This window comes from Salvelinus fontinalis, chromosome 14 (genome assembly GCF_029448725.1).
Source record: "Salvelinus fontinalis isolate EN_2023a chromosome 14, ASM2944872v1, whole genome shotgun sequence".
Classification (NCBI taxonomy): Eukaryota; Metazoa; Chordata; class Actinopteri; order Salmoniformes; family Salmonidae; genus Salvelinus; species Salvelinus fontinalis.
Window position 1 is genome coordinate 46,584,690 of NC_074678.1, and position 22,927 is coordinate 46,607,616.

Consider the following 22,927-nt stretch of genomic DNA (forward strand, 5'->3'; position numbering starts at 1 on the left):
CTACATAATTGCTAAATTGTAATACATTCACTACACTACTTTGATACGCATCAGTAGGGATTAAGAATTGAGTATATGCAATGCCCACTGAAAAGAAAGCGGGTATACGATGTATACCTGCATATACCCTCCACTACAGCGGTATAGTGGAGGGTATACGCAGGTATAAATTGTATACCCACTTTTTTTTCAGTGGGCATTGCATATACTGATGCATATCAAAGTAGTGTAGTGGATGTATTACGATTTATCAATTATGTAGTACAATAGAGAAATCATGTACAAAGTAGCCTACACAATTGCTATTTGTGTTTTAGAAAGTTCACTGCTACATGAGTGGGCTGGTATTACGGTTGCTGTCCTTTCATAAACACAATCCTGTCACACTGAAAGCCTATAGGTTCGCCACTGAGTAAACATGTCTATAATAGATATGAAGGCTGTTATAATATTCACGTTTCAAGAAAGAAGTGTACATATTTGGCCTGGCAAAGCGGTTTTATGCGCTGACTGAATGGAAGCTGATAATTAGTGTTTTACTCCGCTGGTCTCAGCAAGAAATGATGAATCCTCGCTGTCTGAGACCAAGTACAAATGTATCAGACACCGAGACAAGACCGAGACACTCAATATGTGGTCTCAAGACTGACCTACATAGAAATAGTTTATTTGATTATAACTACACTAAGACTCTTCTGGGCTTTGAGATTGCCAGTCAGTTTGTGTGTCTCCATCCAAAACATCCAACCAATGTTCCCTAAAAAAAATTCAGCACTGAGCAAATTTCAGGTTTACTGAGTGCAAGCTTGACACTTGTGAAAATTCTGTGCAAGTTCCAGCGCACGTTTACTGTGAACATGGAGTCTGTACCTGCTTTAAGTTACAGTTTTAACAGTGGCCAAGAAGGCAACTGTGGCTATTTGATCATAATGTAGGCCTATCAGAGTGGCCTACCATGGAGAAAATGCATCCCATAACATTTTAACATGGAAATAGCTGTTCTATCATTCAGCTGTAGGGGGGGGGGGGGGGGGGGGCTCTCACAGACCTGTTACTTCTTCTTTAAGATGCTCCTCTGTCCTCCACTCGTTAATTGTATTAATGGCACCTGTTTGAACTTGTTATCAGTATAAAAGACACCTGTCCACAACCTCAAACAGTCACACTCCAAACTCCACTATGGCCAAGACCAAAGAGCTGTCAAAGGACACCAGAAACAGAATTGTAGACCTGCACCAGGCTGGGAAGACTGAATCTGCAATAGGTAAGCAGCTTGGTTTGAAGAAATCAACTGTGGGAGCAATTATTAGGAAATGGAAGACATACAAGACCACTGATAATCTCCCTCGATCTGGGGCTCCACGCAAGATCTCACCCTGTGGGGTCAAAATGATCACAAGAACGGTGAGCAAAAATCCCAGAACCACACGGGGGGACCTAGTGAATGACCTGCAGAGAGCTGGGACCAAAGTAACAAAGCCTACCATCAGTAACACACTACGCTGCCAGGGACACAAATCCTGCAGTGCCAGACGTGTCCCCCTGCTTAAGCCAGTACATGTCCAGGCCCGTCTGAAGTTTGCTAGAGAGCATTTGGATGATCCAGAAGAAGATTGGGAGAATGTCATATGGTCAGATGAAATGTCATATGGTCAGATGAAACCAAAATATATATTTTGGTAAAAACTCAACTTGTCGTGTTTGGAGGACAAAGAATGCTGAGTTGCATCCAAAGAACACCATACCTACTGTGAAGCATGGGGGTGGAAACATCATGTTTTGGGGCTGTTTTTCTGCAAAGGGACCAGGACGACTGATCCGTGTAAAGGAAAGAATGAATGGGGCCATGTATCGTGAGATTTTGAGTGAAAACCTCCTTCCATCAGCAAGGGCATTGAAGATGAAACGTGGCTGGGTCTTTCAGCATGACAATGATCCCAAACACACCGCCCGGGCAACGAAGGAGTGGCTTCGTAAGAAGCATTTCAAGGTCCTGGAGTGGCCTAGCCTGTCAGGAATCCCGCTTCCTGAGTCTGTTTTTGCCTGTTCTGTCCTGGAGTGTTTTCCCGGTGTCGCACCCTGTCTGGTTGCCGGGCGACGTAGCTAGTTGGAAGATCTCTGAGTACCTGCACCTGTATCCCATCAGCTATCTGCACACCCGGTCCTGATCATCACCCCTCCACTTCACAAGCACTGACCTGACATCCATTCCCTGCCGGATCGTTAGCCATGAACAGTATGTTGTGCCAGCGCATCAGCCTCCAGTTTGATAGAGTTTGTTTTGTTGTTTTGTACGTCTTGCTTGCCTTGAACTCACCTCTGTTTTCTCTGTCTACAGTCATTCACCCGGAACACTCATCCCATCCCTACCTGGTCGTCGGTGACTTCAGTTACTTCCTTGGATCTGCCTATTCTATCCCATCAACTCACCTCCGCTGCCCGCTCCGCCACTTGGATTTTTCTATCACTACATTTACACTTGTAAATAAATACTCACCTTCGGCTTACTCTCCTTGTGCAGGTCTGCTTCTGGGTTCTACTTTAGAAAACCGTGACATAGCCAGTCTCCAGATCTCAACCCCATAGAAAATCTTTGGAGGGAGTTGAAAGTCCGTGTTGCCCAGCAACAGCCCCAAAACATCACTGCTCTAGAGGAGATCTGCATGGAGGAATGGGCCAAAATACCAGCAACAGTGTGTGAAAACCTTGTGAAGACTTACAGAAAACGTTTGACCTCTGTCATTGCCAACAAAGGGTATATAACAAAGTATTGGGATAAACTTTTGTTATTGACCAAATACTTATTTTCCACCATAATTTGCAAATAAATTCATAAAAAATCCTACAATGTGATTTTCTAGAATTGTTTTTCTCATTTTGTCTGTCATAGTTGAAGGGTACCTATGATGAAAATTACAGGCCTCTCTCAACTTTTTAAGTGGGAGAACTTGCACAATTGGTGGCTGACTAAATACTTTTTTGCCCCACTGTATATAGCTACGAAAAATATAGATGAAAACTCTTGATAAATAGTGTGGTCTACAGCTTATCATGAGATACAGCTTACCTCGAGACTTCCTTAATATTCAATTTCGTGCACCAGCTGTTATTTACAAATAGACACAGATCGCCACCCCTTGTCTTACCGGAGGCAGCTGTTCTATCTTGCCGATGGACCGAAAACCCAGCCAGCTGTATATTATCCATGTCATCGTTCAACCACGACTCGGTGAAACATAAGATATTACTGTTAGTCAGCCTGCCAGCTTAGTGGAGTCTGCCACTAGCACAGTCAGTATAGTCAGCTCAGCTATCCCCATTGAGACCGTGTCTGTGCCTCAACCTAGGTTGGGCAAAATTAAACATGGCGGTGTTCGCCTTAGCAATCTCACTAGAATAATGACCTCCTCCATTCCTGACATTATTGAAAGAGATCATGATACCTCACATCTCAAAATAGGGCCACTTAATGTTAGATCCCTCATTTCCAAGGCAGTTATAGTCAATGAACTAATCACTGATCATAATCTTGATGTGATTGGCCTGACTGAAACATGGCTTAAGCCTGATGAATTTACTGCGTTAAATGAGGCCTCACCTCCTGGTTACACTAGTGACCATATCCCCCGCGCATCCCGCAAAGGTGGAGGTGTTGCTAACATTTACGATAGCAAATTTCAATTTACAAAACAAAAACTATGTTTTCGTCTTTTGAGCTTCTACTCATGAAATCTATGCAACCTACTGAATCACTTTTTATAGCTACTGTTTACAGGCCTCCAATGCCATATACAGCAACCTTGTAGTCATAGCAGATAATATTCACATTTTTGGTGACTTTAATATTCACATGGAAAAGTCCACAGACCCACTCCAAAAGTCTTTCGGAGCCCTCATCAACTCAGTGGGTTTTGTCCAACATGTGTCCGGACCTACTCACTGCCACAGTCATACTCTGGACCTAGTTTTGCCCCATGGAATAAATGTTGTGGATCTTAATGCTTTTCCTCATAATCCTGGACTATCGGACTACCATTTTCTTACGTTTGCAATCGCAACAAATAATCTGCTCAGACCCCAACCAAGGAGCATCAAAAGTCATGCTATAAATTCTCAGACAACCGAAAGATTCCTTGATGCCCTTCCAGACTCCCTCTGCCTACCCAAGTACATCAGAAGACAGAAATCAGTTAACCACCTAACTGAGTAACTCAATTTAACCTTGTGCAATACCCTAGATGCAGTTGAAAAAGTAAACCCCTAAAAAGTAAAAAACATTTGTCATAAGGAGCTAGCTCCCTGGCATACAGAAAATACCCGAGCTCTGAAGCAAGCTTCCAGAAAATTGGAACGGAAATGGCGCCACACCAAACTGGAAGTCTTCCGACTAGCTTGGAAAGACACTACCGTGCAGTATCAAAGAGCCCTCGCTGCTGCTCGATCATCCTATTTTTCCAACTTAATTGAAGAAAATAAGAACAATCCTACATTTATTTTTGATACTGTGGCAAAGCTAACTAAAAAGCAGCATTCCCCAAGAGAGGATGGCTTTCACTTCAGCAGTAATAAATTCATGATCTTCTTTGAGGAAAAGATCATGATCATTAAAAAGCAAATTACGGACTCCTCTTTAAATCTACGTATTCCTACAAAGCTCAGTTGTCCTGAGTCTGCACAACTCTGCCAGGACCAAGGATCAAGGGAGACACTCAAGTGTTTTAGTACTATATCTCTTGACACAATGGTGAAAATAATCATGGCCTCTAAACCTTCAAGCTGCATACTGGACCCTATTCCAACTAAACTATTGAAAGAGCTGCTTCCTGTGCTTGGCCCTCCTATGTTGAACATAATACATGGCTCTCTATCCACCGGATGTGTACCAAACTCACTAAAAGTGGCAGTAATAAAGCCTCTTGAAAAAGCCAAACCTTGAACCAGAAAATATAAAAAACTAATCGGCCTATATCGAATCTCCCATTCCTCTCAAATAAAATTGAAAAAGCTGTTGCACAGCAACTCACTGCCTTCCCGAAGACAAACAATGTATACGAAATGCTTCAGTCTGGTTTTAGACCCCATCATAGCACTGAGACTGCACTTGTGAAGGTGGTAAATTACCTTTTAATGGCGTCAGACCGAGGATCTGCATCTGTCCTCCTGCTCCTAGACCTTAGTGCTGCTTTTGATACTATCGATCACCACATTCTTTTGGAGAGATTGGAAACCCAAATTGGTCTACACGGACAAGTTCTGGCCTGGTTTAGATCATATCTGTCGGAAAGATATCAGTTTGTCTCTGTGAATGGTTTGTCCTTTGACAAATCAACTGTAAATTTTGGTGTTCCTCAAGGTTCTGTTTTATGACCACTATTGTTTTCACTATATATTTTACTTCTTGGGGATGTTATTCGAAAACATAATGTTAACTTTCACTGCTATGCGGATGACACACAGCTTTACATTTCAATGAAACATGGTGAAGCCCCAAAATTGCCCTCGCTGGAAGCCTGTGTTTCAGACATAAGGAAGTGGATGGCTGCAAACTTTCTATTTTTAAACCCAAACATAACAGAGATACTTGTTCTAGGTCCCAAGAAACAAAGAGATTTTCTGTTGAATCTGACAATTAATCTTGATGGTTGTACAGTCGTCTCAAATAAAACTGTGAAGGACCTCGGCATTACTCTGGACCCTGATCTCTCTTTTGACGAACATATCAATGTTACGTAAATATCATATCATTTACGTAACATTGCAAAAATCAGAAATTGTCTCTCCAAAAATTATGAAGAAAAATTAATACATGCTTTTGTTACTTCTAGGTTAGACTACTGCAATGCTCTACTTTACGGCTACCCGGATAAAGCACTAAATAAACTTCAGTTAGTGCTAAATACGGCTGGTAGAATCCTGACTAGTACCCCAAAATTGATCACATTACTCCAGTGCTAGCCTCCCTACACTGACTTCCTGTTAAGGCAAGGGCTGATTTCAAGGTTTTATTGCTAACCTACAAAGCATTACATGGGCTTGTTCCTACCTATCTTTCAGAATTTGGTCCTGCCGTACATATACGCTACGGTTACAAGACGCAGGCCTCCTAATTGTCCCTAGAATTTCTAAGCAAACAGCTGGAGGCAGGGCTTTCTCCTATAGAGCTCAATTTTTATGGAATGGTCTGCCTACCCATGTGAGAGACGTAGACTCAGTCTCAACCTTTAAGTCTTTATTGAAGACTCATCTCTTCAGTAGGTCCTATGATTGAGTGTAGTCTGGCCCAGGAGTGTGAAGATGAATGGAAAGGCACTGGAGCAACGAACTGCTCTTGCTGTCTCTGCCTGGCCGGTTCCCCTCTCTCCACTGGGATTCTCTGCCTCTAACCCTATTACAGGGGCTGAGTCACTGGCTTACTGGTGCTCCTCCATGCTGTCCCTAGGAGGGGTGCGTCACTTGAGTGGGTTTAGTCACTGACGTGGTCTTCCTGTCTGGGTTGGCGCCCCCCCCCCCCCTTGGGTTGTGCCGTGGCGGAGATCTTTGTGGGCTATACTCGGCCTTGTCTCAGGATGGTAAGTTGGTGGTTGAAGGTATCCCTCTAGTGGTGTGGGGGCTGTGCTTTGCCAAAGTGGGTGGGGTTATATCCTGCCTGTTTGGCCCTGTTCGGGGGTATCATCGGATGGGGCCACAGTGTCTCCTGACCCCTCCTGTTTCAGCCTCCAGTATTTATGCAGCAGTAGTTTATGTGTCGGGGGGCTAGGGTCTGTTATATCTGGAATATTTCTCCTGTCTTATCCGGTGTCCTGTGTGAATTTAAGTATGCTCTCTCTAATTCTCTCTTTCTCTCTTTCTTTCTCTCTCTCGGAGGACCTGAGCCCTAGGACCATGCCTCAGGACTACCTGTCATGATGACTCCTTGTTGCCCCCAGTCCAACTGGCTGTGCTGCTGCTCCAGTTTCAACTGTTCTGCCTGCGGCTATGGAAACCTGACCTGTTCCCTGTGATTACTATTATTTGACCATGCTCGTCATTTATGAACATTTGAACACCTTGGCCATGTTCTGTTATAATCTCCACCCGGCACAGCCAGAAGACGACTGGCCACCCCTCATAGCCTGGTTCCTCTCTAGGTTTCTTCCTAGGCTTTGGCCTTTCTAGGGAGTTTTTCCTAGCCACCGTGCTTCTACACCTGTATTGCTTGCTGTTTGGGGTTTTAGGCTGTGTTTCTGTACAGCACTTTGATATATCAGCTGATGTAAGAAGGGCTATATAAATACATTTGATTTGATTACTCACTCGCCGTCGGATCCTTACAGGGCACCCCAACCTACGTCCCCGATATCTCCATCTCTTCTTCATACAAATTACAGGGATTTGGGCCTTGTCGGGTGTCTGAAGTAAAATTTTTAGCTTCCGACTCTTTAAAGAAAAAAATCTTTGTCCAGTACGAGGTGAGTAATCACTGTCCTGATATCCAGAAGCTCTTTTCAGTCATAAGAGACGGTGGCAGAAACATTATGTACAAAATAAGTTCCAAATAACGCGGACAAACACACACAATAGCACAATTGTTTAGGTGCCCGTCAAACGGCAGCCATCTCCTCCTGCGCCATCTATCAGTAACGATGCATGTGTAAAATTACTGGGGATGCCAAGCCATCCACCCCGCCAAAAAAAGCCATATTACACCCTGTGTTGTGATAATTACGTTGTTTGCTCTAAAAACTGGTTAATTCATATGCTTTGATATATAGGCAAGGCCGAGACAATAAGAAGACACAGTGGCAGAATACATTCAACCACACCTTTGTTTTATCAGAAAACCGGATAGCAACCTCTGTCCAGTGAAGTCCACAAAGAATATTGCATGTACAGTAACAGACAGTTACATGACCTACAGCATGGTCAAGCAAGTTAATGTTTCCGTCATTTTCGGACCCCTAAACAACTATTGATTTAAAACCACAGAGGGTAACCGCAAGTCGCAAAGAAAACAGGAGCGGCCTCCACTATTCCAGCACCATTTCAACATTATCAAATCACCTGAGCTTAGTCTAACACAGTGACAACAAAAATATACCAAAAACAATTTAGTCCAATCAACGTAAGCTAAATATTATGTAGCTGTCCATTTTCTGATTTCTGTGTGCGCGTGTGTGTGCATGCCCATTCGTGCAAGTAGAAAAACATGTTGACTCACCCTGCTTGTAGAGAAAAGCCAATGTCATCCTCCTCTCTTTCATGTTGATGAAATGGTCTATCACTCTGTCATACAGTACACACTTTTATTTTTTGTTGTACTAGGCTACCTGGTTAAAATGTTTGCTCTCTAGCCTAACTTCCATTCATAGGCAACGTTAGCTAGTTAACATTAGCCTTCCACATCTAGCTACATATTAAACTTCCATCTTCTCAGTGTATGAATGTATTAATTAATGGCTGGATCAGAATCAACGTTATAATCATTGTCCAGTACGGAGAATCAAGTAAAACCATGAGTCCAAATGCCTGTCTCCATCCATGGCTAATTTAGGAAAGAGACAATTACTACAATGAGATGCAACAATTCAAGTTTTTCTGTCAATGATGTATGCTCTCAATAGGATTTGATAGGAGTGATGCCAAATCCAAGCTGGCTTCCCTTGACACTTTTTTTTCGGTGCGCCAGGACCATTCACCAGTTGAGCTCGTTTAGTTTAGCTCAATGCTGATTGGCTCATTTTGTATACTTTCTTTGTCAAGGGAGGCCAGATGCTTGCTGGCTTCCCTTGCATTCAATGCTAGGGGCGGCAACAATGTCATACTCATTTGGACCAGACAGCATCAGATAGATGGCCTACACGTAGAGAGACAGAGGGGGCGCTGTTTCGCTCACTCGGATGATTTCTCCTGTGAGATACATTCAATCTCTTGCGCATTGAAGAAAAATTATGAAACAGAGAGATGAAAGAAATTATTTAATGTTTAAAAAAAAGAAATTGTTGGTAAAAAAAATTGGGAAGCCTGGCTTCCCTTGGCATCCGTGAATACACACCACTGCCAATACATTATTACCGCATATTGGTTTTACATGAATTGCCCTGCCAATGCATTGTTGTTCGGGCCATTTAAAAATATATATATTTCAAATTTGAGGTAGGCTATATGATCCCACCAGTAATAGATCCGTTATTGTATTACTTGTGAAGCAACAGCTGAGTGAGCATACGTTTAAATCATTTGCTTTTTATTTTACTGGGCTGATGGTGCCGGCATCAGATGGTCAGTCTCAGCGGAGGGAGAGCAGCAGACTCTCAACATCCCCCGCTCTCCCTTTCCTCCACTGACACTGACCAAAAAGGGGCACCGTCTTCCAGCTGATGGCGAAACTCGAGTCGCACCACATTATTTCTGCCTCATGAACACATTCATGTCGTTACTCCTATGAACAGAGAAAGTGCTAATAATAATAACAACAACACAAGCCTATAAATACACTTTCCTACTCATTCTTTACTGCTGCAGTGCTTGTTGTAGCGCTGAATGTAAATAGGAAGAAAGCACATTTTATGGCTTATAAAAGTGTTGAATACAAAGTGTTGACAGTGCTGAGTAAGAACTTAAACATGAACTCAATCATAACAACAGCAGGTCTTTGCTGTATTCGTTGACAGTCTCTCTCTAGTCATGGTTTTAAACGTTTTGAAATCTCACAGTATCAACTTCGCTGTAGCTTTCTTTTATGCCTGCTACGTTACTGCAGACACGATAATCTGAGCCATCTGATTGGCCAGCGGTAAACCTAAAGTGCACTTGATTTGCTCTCTGGGTCCTCTGCGAAGAAAGAGTTTGTACCTTCAGACACATTAAATGGTTCAAAATGGCAACCATTCACATATCCGGTTCGCAGGGCAGCTGAATCGGGTGCACCTACCGCCAGCAGCCTGAGAATTTTTTTACAAAAATAGGAACACAATGCTTTATCGTTGTTTTTTTACAGAAATGTTTGGCGATCGACTAAGAATGCCTTGGAATACGATCGACCAGGTTGGTGACCACTGCTCTAGAAAGTTGAATGAAGTTCAATCTCGTGCTTCTCTCTGTGGGCTAATATTTCTGCGCAGCAGTCCTAGGGGAGCTGCATGGTATTCTCGAGGCTACGCAGCTTAGAGGGAACATTGCACCCAACCCCCCTATCCCCCCTTTAGTTAAAACAATGCCCTCACCTTGCGCTGGCGACCAGCCCTGTGTTGTTTGGGCGAGGGTACAGGGGCATCATCCTGGGGGGCATCCCCCACCCTCACCTCATGGAAGAACTTCCTGTGGCCAGACCAGCTCCAGATTGGGATCACCTGGAGGTCCGGGTGCACCTGGGGGATGGGCTCTGGAATCGGCAGCCTCCTTTCCTCTAGTCTCAGTGGGGTGAGTGCATGGAACTAGTGGAGAGTGGGGACATAATAAAATGTGACACATATATATACAGTCAACTCCTGATAAATGCAACAGCTTGACCCTGTTGTGGCAATGAGAACTTAACCAGAGCGTGCCGTTATCATGAGAAATTCAAAATGTTCAGACATTTGGACTGGAAAGGTATGTTGCACTTAGGTAGCGAGTGCACTTATCAGGAGTCGACTGACCTCTCTCCTTCCAAAGTTGTGAGGTTTACAGTATATGGAAGAGTCTTACCGTCCAGACTTTCTCTTCACTCTTTCTCTTGACACCTGAATGAAGGACCTAGAATCACAGAGGAGAGACATAGCTAACATGCAGTATAAATGCGGGCACTATTCATAAAACCACTATGTTGAATTTGACATATTCCCTTCAGGAGAAATTCTACAACCAATCCATAGTAAATGGCAAGTTTATGTCCGGCTTCGACAACTCTCTTCCGCAGACATCATTTGAATATCAATCAAACTTCCAAAGTTTCCCAGCAGTTCCTCAAAAAAGAAACGCTAAAGTCAACATTGTGTTATTGATTGTAATTGTTGTGCTGGGCTCCAATCAAGTACTTGGTGAAACTCAGAGGCTCACCGTGCGACTGTTGCTATTACTGTTGCTGCCGCCCTGCAGTCTGAGTTGTCTGGTGGCCTGGCTGTGAAACTGAGTAGCCTGGTCCTGGGGCTCCCCCTCTCCATCCCCATAGTCCAGGAAGGGCCTCCGGTTGGGCACGTCCCCCCTTGGTGGATGGGGGCGGCTCTCCCACAGCAGGTCTGTTTCAAAGTCAGTGCCGTGCTCCTCTTGCTGTGGGGACTGGGGGACATGAGCGGTTGAAGGTACTCCTTTTTCATCTTCCTCAACCCTCAGGTCCTCTGGGTCGCACATTCCTGTAGAGAGAGAACGCGAGACCGAGCGACAGAGAAACCAGGGTCATGTTCATTAGGGCACATGACGGAACACATTTCAAACTGTTTTGCAGTGGGAAATAAAAATGAGCGTTTCTTATTGGACAATTCCACGTAGTTCCTTCCTGTTTCAGTCTGCTTTCTTCCATTTGGTGCTTAATTGACATGACCCTGGGTTATGTGCAGTAAAGTACAACAAGAGAGAGGAAACAGTTTGAAACAGAAAATGACAAATTAGTGTACTTATTGGGCACATTCCGGTAGGGCCTCCTTGTCACACAGTCTTGTGGCGCGCAGACGCCCCACGCTCGGAACCCAGACGTCACGCACGCATGACATTTAAACATCACTCTGCATCAGTATATCAAATGTTCCAATTAACCATAGGCAACATGCACCCTCTGCTGTTTAGGAAGGATTACAGCAAGTCAGAGTACAGGGCATCAGAACACAGCCCTCAGCCTACTGTATTATATAACCAATCACTGAATCATTCTTCACTCACCTCCTCTAGGATCCACTATCTCCACACTGGCTGAGTTCCTCTGACCCAGAACAGTGTTCTTGGGGCCGTTCAGAATCACGGTGAACGTCTCATGGTTTTCTTCCAGGCCGTCGTCTTTCAGGTAAATGTTCCAGGTTTTCACGTTGACTCCTAATCAGTCATACAGGGAGAGAGAAGAGGAGGTAGCTATATCAACTAATAACATTATTATAGGTATATCAACTAACCCACACACACACACACACACACACACACACACACACACACACACACACACACACACACACACACACACACACACACACACACACACACACACACACACACACACACACACAGGAGCAGGGTTGGCCACCCTTTGACGTGGATCATCACAGACCTGGATCGAACTGGATCAGACTGGCCGTGCTGTGGGTGAAATCTTTCCCCACCTTGGCAGTACCATCTTCCACCTGAAAGCAGAGAAAGAGGGGTTGACATTCTTAGACTCAGATTCAAGTCCCATTCAATTCAACTTATACAACTTTACCACCAGACGTTGTTTTTCAAGGTCAATTCAATATGAGTGAGTAGGATTGTTAACCCTTGACCCTAGCTGCTCTAGTCCACAGCTTGGCTGTTCAGTTGACTGGTGTGAGTTGTGTTCAGGACACCACTCTACTGTACCTGAATAGCAATGTAGGCCGGGTCCATGCTTTTCCCACTGCGCGTCAGCTGCACCTGCAGCATGCCTGCGTTCTCACACACCCGGTAACACGTAGCCGACAGCTCCACCCGAGACCACGTCAGCTGCAGTCTGCAAGACAGGCCACAGGTGCGGTCAAGAGGGAACAGGAGAGGTCAAGCGTGGCTAGACTCCTCTTTATTTTACCCTGGTCCCATCTGTATGTGCTTTAGCCAACTCTGACTATCATTGTCATACCATTGACATACAGTACATACAGATCTGGGAACAAGTTATTTTTTTATATGGTATCAGTCATGACATTTGGGAAGATTCTAAGCTGTGTGTGAATCGGTCTATTGTACCCACTATAGCTGTGCACAGAAAGTGCCCACCTCCAAATCCCTCTATGCAGTATAAAACAGTGTCTCTCAACCTTTTTTGTATCGTGAATTACTTACAACAATGCAGAATTAAAAAGTCTGAAAACATTTGATAAAAAAAATAAATAATAATAATATCGCAATACAATAACGAGGCTATATACACAAAGTACCGGTACCGAGTCAATGTGCAGGGATACGAGGTAGTTGAGGTAATACTGTATGTGCCAATGGAATAAAACCTACATTTCAGGCAGCATGGTGTTTCCCGCGGGGTCAGTGACACGGAACTCAAAGCTGTCCCCTGTCACCTCCATGTCGGTGGGGATGACATAGAGCACGGCGCGCTGCTCCAAATCCCTCTGGGTGAAGCGTCCTTTGATGTACGCCCCTAGGCAAACAGAAAGAACAGAGACAAAGCTGTCACTACACTGCACAGTGCACACATCGACTACAGAACACTTGACTATAACCCTGATGTATTCACGACTACTGTAGCTCACTTCATGTAAGGTACTGTACTTTCAAATGGCACCAAGACTTGTTTTGTTTCCACAGATTGTAACATGTACTATACCCCTTTCTTGAAGGTACAATCAAAACCTACCACCTCTCACTCAACATACCCAGGTAAGTATATTAAGTTAATTTAAAGTTTTTAAAAAATGTAATCACTAAAAATTGAAATAATGAATGTAATTTCCCCTCTGTTTATCTATAAAGTTGATTAAATTCGAAGAAAAGGAGCTACCGGTGAGGGAGTTCTCCAGGTAGCCGAAGTGAGGCGGCCGTGTGATGGTGAACTCCAGTTCCTGGGCGGGACTGTCGGGGTCAGAGGCCTGGAGGTCACGTGACGTGATGTAGATGCCTTGCTTGTCCCCTGGTCCCCCCGAGAGGTTCTCCACTGTACTGGGGATCCTCTTGGTCACCAGGCTGGGGGGATTCCTGTCTACGTGCTCCACCTAGAGGTGGACAAGGTCGTGCTCATTAGCAGAGAGAACAGTCTATGACCTGGGTGGCTGGAGTCTTTGACAATTTCTAGGGCCTTCCTCTGACACGCCTGGTATAGAGGTCCTGGATGGCAGGAAGTTTGGCCCTGGTGATGTACTGGGCTGTACGCACTACCCTCTGTAGCTCCTTGCGGTCGGATGCCGAGCAGATGCCGTACCAAGCAGTGATACAGCCAGTCAAGGTGCTCTAAATGGTGCAGCTGTAGAACTTTTTGAGGATCTGAGGGCCAAATCTTTTCAGCCAATACTGGTCCTGGAGACCCGCATGTTGCGCAGGCTTTTGTTCCTGCCCAGCACTAACAAACACAACGGATTAAACTGATCAAGGTCTTGGTGATCAGCTGGTTAGTTGAATCAAGTGTGTTAGAGGTGTGCTGGAACAAAAACCTGCACACCGTGTGGGTCTCCATGACCAGAGATAGTGACCACAGTAAATGTACTGTCACCCGCACTTCTATCAATAGGCCAGAAGAGGGTGCTCTGATTATGTCTCATGACAAAAGAACCGTTGGTCGTTGAGTATCTTAATTCCACTGTCGGAGACAGCAAGTCCTCATAGATGCAATTACAAAAAAAAGCGTATTGTATGTATTGTATTCTGGTACGTTATTTTTTGTAAAATATCAGATGGGAAAAATGATAAAATAAAGTCCTATCTGATTGCATGCAGAGAACAATTAGAGAGCAATAATGGCTAATATATAAGTGATAGTTATTGACACAACTTGTTATCGTGCACTACCTGTACTATAGCCTCGGAGGTCCTCCACTTGTGAGGTCTGTTGTAGACATTATTCATGATGCTAGTGCTACTGTACTGTACTGAATGCATTGTACAGTCTGAACGGGGCCAGAGGTTGAGCATTGAGAGGAGCGGATCTGCGTTGTTTAGCTCACGGTGGCATAGCGCGGCTCTAGCCAAGTGACAGACAGAGAGTCTCGCTGGACCGAAGGGGACATTTGCTGGCCAGGCTGCCTCACCTGTGCCTGCCTATGACCCCCACCCACACCCACTGAGTCCCAGGGCAGGGTGGGCTGGCCAGCGGGTTATCCGCCTGGCTGACCGTTTTCAGCTCTAGAATATGTGAGTGCGTGGCGGGCCACAGGAGAGGGGAGGCACAAGGAACACAGTGTCACAGCAGCAGCCTCATCCACCTGGCCACAACAGCCCGGCAGGCTGACAGTTTAGTATGCAATACTGTAGGGAGGCCTGGGCTAACTCTCTCCTCTCTCCCTGTCTGAGTGAGTACCACTACAAAGATAGCTCATGGTGAAATCATTGCTTGTGGGAAGAAGAAAATACATGATATTATTCATCTTTTCATCACTTTATTTCCCCATCATTTTGTTCTCCCTTTTATACTTTATTTCCGTTGCAAATGAAAGCCGCAAACGTTTCGTACATCTGTGTACTGTATGTCTGCTGACACTGTATGCTTAGAAGCCTGGGTTCATATTCACAACGCGTCTGAGAGTAGGAATGCTGATCTAGGATCAGGTCCTTCATGTCCATGTACACTGAGTGTACAGAAACACTGCACAAGAACACTTTCCTAATATTGAGTTGCAGCCCCTTTCGCCCTCAGAACAGCCTCAATTCATCGGGGCATGGACTCGACAAGGCGTCGAAAGCATTCCACAGGAAGCCATGTTGACTCCAATGCTTCCCACAGATGTGTCAAGTTTTCTGGATGTCCTTTGGGTGGTGGACCGTTCTTGACACACAGAAGAAACTGTTGAGCGTGTAAAACACAGCAGCATTGCAGTTCTTGATACACTCAAACCGGTGCGCCTGGCACCTACCACCATACCCCATTCAAAGGCACTTAAATGTTTTATCTTGTCCATTCACCCTCTGAATGACACATACACAATACATGTCTCAAATGTTCCAAGGCTTAAAGCTTCTTCTTTAACTCGTCTCCTCCCCTTCATCTACACTGATTGAAGTGGATTTAACAAGTGACGTCAATAAGTAGCTTTCACCTGGATTCACCTGGTCAGTCTGTCATGGAAAGTGTTCCCAATGTTTTGTACACTCAGTGTATATTATAGCAAGGTTTATTTCAGCTTGTACACATTCACAGCTAAAAGCTGAGTTACAGTACACAGACAAAAAGGAAATCAAAATGAGAAGATTTTAGGGGGAAATTAAGAGTTGACTAAAGCAGTTTGGGACTGGAGTGAGGGAGGGAGCATTGTATAATAAGGATCTAAAAGGCGTAACTGGTCCGAGATCAGCGCTTATATTCTGAGACACTTGGGCTGCGTTCACACAGGCAACCCAATTCAACCTTCTTTTTTTTAACGAATTGGTCTTTTTACCAGTCAAATCAGATCTTTTTCAGAGCTGATCTGACTGGTCAAAAGACCAATAAGTGAAAAAAAGAAGGTTGAATTGGGTTGCCTGTGTGAACGCAGCCCAAGTGTCTCAGAATATAAGCGCTGATCTCGGACCAGAATACGTCCCTGGCATACAAGATTTGCTGAAGTATAACAACCAGTAAAGCCCACCTGTATTGTGAAGACCAGCGGCTCTTCCTTCAGCTGTCCATACTCCAGGTATCCTCTGTTAGTACCATCAGACGGCATCAGACTAAACCTGTCAATCTGGGCCAGGCTGCCCTGGTAGTGCTGGTAAGCCAGGTCCATGTTGTTGATATCAGTCTGAGTAAAACGGGGTAATGTCAGTGGGTACCCCTTGAGGAGCAGCTTGCCGTACTGCGGGGGCTGGGTGAGGGCATAGGTCAGGTTCCCCACAGCAGTATCTGGGTCGGTGAGCTCCAGGTGGTCTGGTGTGATGGACTTCACCGCTCCCTCTGTCAGTTGGAGGCCGGTATTGCGGTTGAGGGACGGCGGGATCCGGTCACTGTGTTCTATGGTGAAGTGCAGGGAGCCGCTGCGGGAGCTGATGCCGTTGGTGACGACGAAGCTGTGGGGAGGAAATGGAAAAGTGGATGGATGAAGTTTGGTTATTGGCATGTAGTTAGGCGTATAAATGTTGTGGTTTTGCTGTGGGCTACTGCGGTGACGTGTCCATTAAAACACAGGAGATAGAGGTACAGTTCAAAGGGCAGATGCCAACTCGTGGACAGCTTGTATAACGGCAAAAGATGGATGGGGAAAGTGTGCAAATTTAATGATAAGTAATCAGGCCATTTTTTGCATGATGCCACTGGCAAACACGATCTGTATGATAGAAAGTACTTAAAAAAAAAAAATTTGCTATAGCATTGAAAAATAACTACCAAAATGAATATAATCTCAAAGTGATCTATAAACATAAAATTCATCACATTTTTCGCAGATGAGGCTAGCTTTATTACAGATCCAATTTAAAAAGGCAATAAGTCAATCATAAGGGCCCCTTTCCCATTTTCAAGCTGGTTGAGTCTTGTTGTGTGCTCACAGACTGGTCCATGGCTCACCACATGCTACAGTGACAATGTACTGGAGCTGAAATGGGGACAGTGGTTTGTGTGTTTATGTGGACAGATTTTAGCCCTCGTTCAACCCTCTGCCAAGTCAATCTGCCTCTCACACACACAGCCCTGCAGCTGAGAACTGCCCTAGGCTCCACCAGCCACCACGAACAACACACTGGCCACCACACACACACACACACACACACACACACACACACACACACACACACACACACACACACACACACACACACACACACACACACACACACACATACACACACACACACACACACACACACACACACACACACACACAGGTCCCCCTCTCTAAGCCAAACCGGTGCAACATCTGCCATCGACACCGTCCCATATTTGCTAGGTAATTGTTCCCAGAGATGCCTGTTTGTACTCTGTACACTCCTTTCTGGCCGCCATGGCAACCGATGCCAGCCGGCGTTATCATTCTCCTAATAATGCCCATTCATCATCCGCTGTCACGGTGACCAGAAGAGGGGGGCATAGAAAACACCTTCTGCCTGGGGCCTGGACCAGGCCCCTGCTCTGACGCACAGGTGTGTGCTCAGGTGTGGCCCCATCTGAGGCGCCAACCGCTGCCATCACACACTGCCACCAGCCCCTCCAAATGGAACATTCTGTATCACACACCAATACAGAGTGGAGCTGATCAGATACGCTCATACACATAGGTTTAACCAGAACCAAGTAGAACCCAGTAGAAATAGTCACAGTTAAATAGATGGATGCTTTGGATCTAAGGATGTGGTTAGTTTGTATTTGAGTGCTGAGAAGCGGGTGGATAACATGGCTGATTGCTCTATTGGGTTCAATGTGTCAGTTAAGAAATACCAGAACTACTGCCCCGTGCTGGACGGCAATCACCGCCCTCTTTGGCAGAGAGCATTGGCAGTGTGTGTGCCCCCACTAAAGTGCTCCCCCCTCTCATCTCCTCTCAACCTCGGCTGGCTTGGCTGCAGAAAGGCTCCTGGCTCCCAGCTGACCCTGAGGTGAAACACAGCCAGGCTCTCTCTCTCTGTGAGTGTGTGTGTTTGTGTGTGCCAGGCTTCTGGGTGACAAACCAGCGTCCTCAGACACACCAGGGACGGAGAGGAGAGCAGACAGAGGAGAGGACAGGTCAGCCATACGCCCGCCATCTCTCTCTCCACCCAAGCCTCCTGCCAAATTGGCTGGAAGAGGCACATAAACATACTGTAGCAGAGCTCTCATCTCTTCACACTTATCATTTTTTTTGCTGAGCTTCTTTTGATGCTGAAATACTCTGTCTGAATTTGTGTGATACTTTTTGGGCAGGGACTAAAAATCTTTCTTATTCAGTTAATATCAACAGACTAATTCATGACATTTTATGCCATATTTTTCAAGTCAAAGGGAGATATTATTATTTTATTGTTAACATAATCGTGCCTGAAATTTGAGCCAAACACACATCCAATTAAATCTGAATGAACAAGAAAGCTTTCAATTCAATCATCCAACATTCCACTAACGTGTCAGTCTGAAGAATATGGACAATACACTATTTCAAGAAATGTTTGTATCTGCCCCTAAGTCCTGTATGTCCAACAAAAAACAAACAAAATGAAACAAAATACCACAACGTGTTAGTCTGACCTGAAGGAGTCCTGCTCAGCTGTGTGACTGTTGTCATGGGTGTAACACACACGCTGGGCCGCCACGTCCAGCTGGGAGAAGCTGAGGAACGGCATTCCGGGACGCTGGACGGCGTGGACGTGTCCGTGTTTGGGCGGGATGGACACGGTGTAGAGCACCTCCCCCGGTCTGGCAGCCCCGTCCGTAGCCAGTAGGATGTCTGTGGTCAGGATGAGCCGCTCTCCCTCCATCAGTGTGACCGGCCTGGTGACCAGCACTATGTCACCTGGACACAGGAGAATAGTCATTTAGGTCAAGCAATAGCAGTTTTTTGTATCTATTATACTGTTAAATGTATCAAGGCTTAATTTTTTACTTTCTGAGTTTAAAAATCGATAAAAAGTGTATTTTAAACATCAAATAAAGCATGTTAGTGCCCGGTATCAGGGACTATCAGCTTATCTTAGTTGCACCAGCTTCGATAGGCTAGCACAATATGAACTGTACCAAAAACCTGTACGAATGGTATGTTTTCAATAATAGCCTGGCAGTGACTTGAGCGAGGAATGATGACGACAACACAACAACAAGAGAACTGCAGAGGCAACCAAAACTCTACGTCTGTTCACTCCCTACATCCTTCAATTATTCACGTTCCGAGGTGGCTCTTCCTGCGGTGCCGAGTGTGTGGGCTTTTCTCACCTTCGCTCCTCCAGGATCAGAGGGCACCGAGCCAAGAGGGCCAAGCGCACCCCTGATTGCACTCCCTCTCCTCAACTCTCTTCGCTTCTCTCCGCCTCGCATGTCATGCTCACCCAACTGGAAAAGCTGGCCTGGCTATAGGGAAAGCCACCTATTCAATTATACATGGCCAAGATGCAGCGGCTGGAGAAAGTTTGTTTTGGGACATTGCTGATGCATGTGTGGTGCGTTGAGGCACAAAATGGCTGCCGTGCCATGCTCCACCCAGGTTGTTGTGTCTTGGTAGGTTAACAAGGTGTACTGTTGTGGTATACTGTTGGGTAGTGCTGTAGCTGAATGCTGTAACCTGTCTAGGAAAAGTTCAGTGACTGAATGGACCTATTTATTTACCTTTTTCAAGTACTACGTAATGCTAGATCTATAGACAATACGCGACTATGTGTTATGTGATTGATAAAGTAGTTACATTATGCTGATAAGAGCAGGCTCCTCCAGAGAGGAAGAGATGGTCCACCTCAAAATGTTAAAGACAAATTTCCTAAAAAAAAACGTGGGGGTGTCACGTTCCTGACCTGTTTTCTGATGTTTTTTATGTGTGTGATGGTCAGGGCGTGAGTTTTGGGTGGGCAGTCTATGTTTTCCGTTTCTATGTTGGTTTTGGGTTGCCTGGTATGGCTCTTGATTAGAGGCAGGTGTTTTGCGTTTTCCTCTAATTGAGAGTCATATTAAGGTAGGGTGTTCTCACTGTTTGTTTGTGGGTGATTGTCTTCCGTGTCAGTGTATGTGCGCACCATACGGGACTGTTTCATTGTCATTAGGTATTTGTAGTCTGTTCCTGTTCGTGCGTTCTTCACGTTGTATGTAAGTTCGTGTCCAGGTCTGTTTACTTCGTTTTGTTGTTTTGTAAAGTATCAAGTGTTCTTCGTGTGTTTAGTTTCGTCTTGTTTATTAAAATTCATTATGTATTCACAACCCGCTGCATTTTGGTCTTTCGATCCTTCTCTCCTCTCCTCGTTTGAGGAGGAGGATTACGACACCCGTTACAGAATCACCCACCAAACCCAGATCAAGCAGCGGGTTAATGGACAGCAACGACAGCGCACGAAGCAGGATTTATGGTCTTGGGAGGAGATCATGGAAGGAAAGGGACCATGGGCTAAAGTGGAGGTGAATCACCGCCCATGGGAACAGCTGGAGGCAGCTCGGAGAGCAGAGGAGACCGGAGAGAGGAACCGGCAGTATGAGGGGACATGTCTAGCACGGAAGCCCGAAAAGCCCGTGAGTACTACCCAAAAATTTCTTGGGGGGGGGCTAAGAGGTAGTGGGCCGAGGGCAGGTAGGAGACCTGCGCCCACTTCCCAGGCTAACCGTGGCGAGCGGGAGTACGGGCAGACGCCGTGTTACGCAGTAGAGCGCCCGTTGTCTCCTGTACGGGTGCATAGCCCAGTGCGGGTTATTCCACCTCCCCGCACTGGTGGGGCTAGATTGGGCATTGAGCCAAATGTCATGAAGCCGGCCCTACATATCTGGCCACCAGTACGTCTCCTTGGGCCGGCTTACATGGCACCAGCCTTACGCATGGTGTCCCCGGTTCGCCTACATAGCCCGGTGCGGGTTATTCCACCTCCCCGCACTGGTCAGGCGACGGGGAGCATTCAACCAGGTAAGGTTGGGCAGGCTCAGTGCTCAAGGGAGCCAGTACGCCTACACGGTCCGGTATTTCCGGCGCTACCTCCTCGCCCCAGCCCAGTACCACCAGTTCCGGCACCACGCACTAAGCCACCTGTGCGTCTCCAGAGCCCTGTTCCTCCTCCACGCACTCTCCCTAGGGTGCATGTCTCCAGCCCAGTGCCTCCAGTTCCGGCACCACGCACTAAGCCATCTGTGCATCTCCAGAGCCCTGTATGCACTGTTCCTTCTCCCCGCACTCGCCCTGAGGTGCGTGCCCTCAGCCCGGTACCTCCAGTTCCGGTACCACGCACCAGGCCTATAGTGCGCTTCGAGAGGTCAGTGTGCCCTGTTCCTGCTCCCCGCACTAGCCTTGAAGTGCGTGCCGTCATCCCGGTACCTCCAGTTCCGGCACCACGCACCAGGCCTACTGTGCGCCTCAGCAGGGCAGAGTCGGCCGTCTGCCCAACGCTTTCTGCACTGCCTGTCTGCCCAGCTCCGTCTGAGCCATCTGTCTGCCCAGCGCCGTCTGAGCCATCTGTCTGCCCAGCGCCGTCTGAGCCATCTGTCTGCACAGCGCCTTCTGAGCCATCCGTCTGCCACGAGCCATTAGAGCCGCCCGTCTGTCCCGAGCCATTAGAGCCGTCCGTCAGTCAGGAGCCGCTAGAGCCGTCCGTCAGTCAGGAGCCGCTAGAGCCGTCCGTCAGTCAGGAGCCGCTAGAGCCGTCCGTCAGTCAGGAGCTGCCAGAGCCGCCGGCCAGTCAGGAGCTGCCAGAGCCGCCGGCCAGTCAGGAGCTGCCAGAGCCGCCGGCCAGTCAGGAGCTGCCAGAGCCGCCGGCCAGTCAGGAGCTGCCAGAGCCGCCAGCCAGTCAGGAGCTGCCAGAGCCGCCAGCTAGTCAGGAGCTGCCAGAGCCGCCAGCTAGTCAGGAGCTGCCAGAGCCGCCAGCCAGTCAGGAGCTGCCCAACAGTCAGGAGCTGCCCAACAGTCATGAGCTGCCCTACAGTCATGAGCTGCCCTACAGTCATGAGCTGCCTTACAGTCATGAGCTGCCCTACAGCCCGGACCTGCCGGAGTCCCTCAGCCCGGACCTGCCAGAGTCCCTCAGCCCGGACCTGCCAGAGTCCCTCAGCCAGGACCTGCCAGAGTCCCTCAGCCAGGACCTGCCAGAGTCCCTCAGCCAGGACCTGCCAGAGTCCCTCAGCCAGGACCTGCCAGAGTCCCTCAGCCCGGACCTGCCAGAGTCCCTCAGCCCGGACCTGCCAGAGTCCCTCAGCCCGGACCTGCCAGAGTCCCTCAGCCCGGACCTGCCAGAGTCCCTCAGCCCGGACCTGCCAGAGTCCCTCAGCCAGGACCTGCCAGGGTCCCTCAGCCAGGACCTGCCAGGGTCCCTCAGCCAGGACCTGCCAGGGTCCCTCAGCCAGGACCTGCCAGGGTCCCTCAGCCAGGACCTGCCAGGGTCCCTCAGCCAGGACCTGCCAGGGTCCCTCAGCCAGGACCTGCCGCCCCTTATCCCGGTGCTGCCCCTTATCCCGGTGCTGCCCCTTATCCCGGTGCTGCCCCTTCATTTAGGTGGTTTTAGTTGGAGGGTGGTCATTGGGAGGGGGATACAG

At 46.9% G+C, this 22,927-nt stretch overlaps 1 protein-coding gene across 1 annotated transcript in view; it reads right to left on the reverse strand.

The window, feature by feature from the left end:
* The window catches only part of frem1b (Fras1 related extracellular matrix 1b), a 64,411-nt gene that overhangs the window by 1,738 nt on the left and 39,746 nt on the right, over positions 1–22,927 (reverse strand). Inside the window, exons 24-33 of the mRNA XM_055862087.1 lie at positions 18,968–19,232; positions 16,404–16,821; positions 13,631–13,841; positions 13,126–13,270; positions 12,499–12,628; positions 12,212–12,284; positions 11,833–11,982; positions 11,017–11,309; positions 10,666–10,713; positions 10,203–10,412 (exon numbers count right to left, since the gene is read on the reverse strand). Coding sequence (XP_055718062.1) covers positions 10,203–10,412; positions 10,666–10,713; positions 11,017–11,309; positions 11,833–11,982; positions 12,212–12,284; positions 12,499–12,628; positions 13,126–13,270; positions 13,631–13,841; positions 16,404–16,821; positions 18,968–19,232 — 1,943 coding nt within the window. The remainder of the gene's footprint in view (positions 1–10,202; positions 10,413–10,665; positions 10,714–11,016; positions 11,310–11,832; positions 11,983–12,211; positions 12,285–12,498; positions 12,629–13,125; positions 13,271–13,630; positions 13,842–16,403; positions 16,822–18,967; positions 19,233–22,927) is intronic.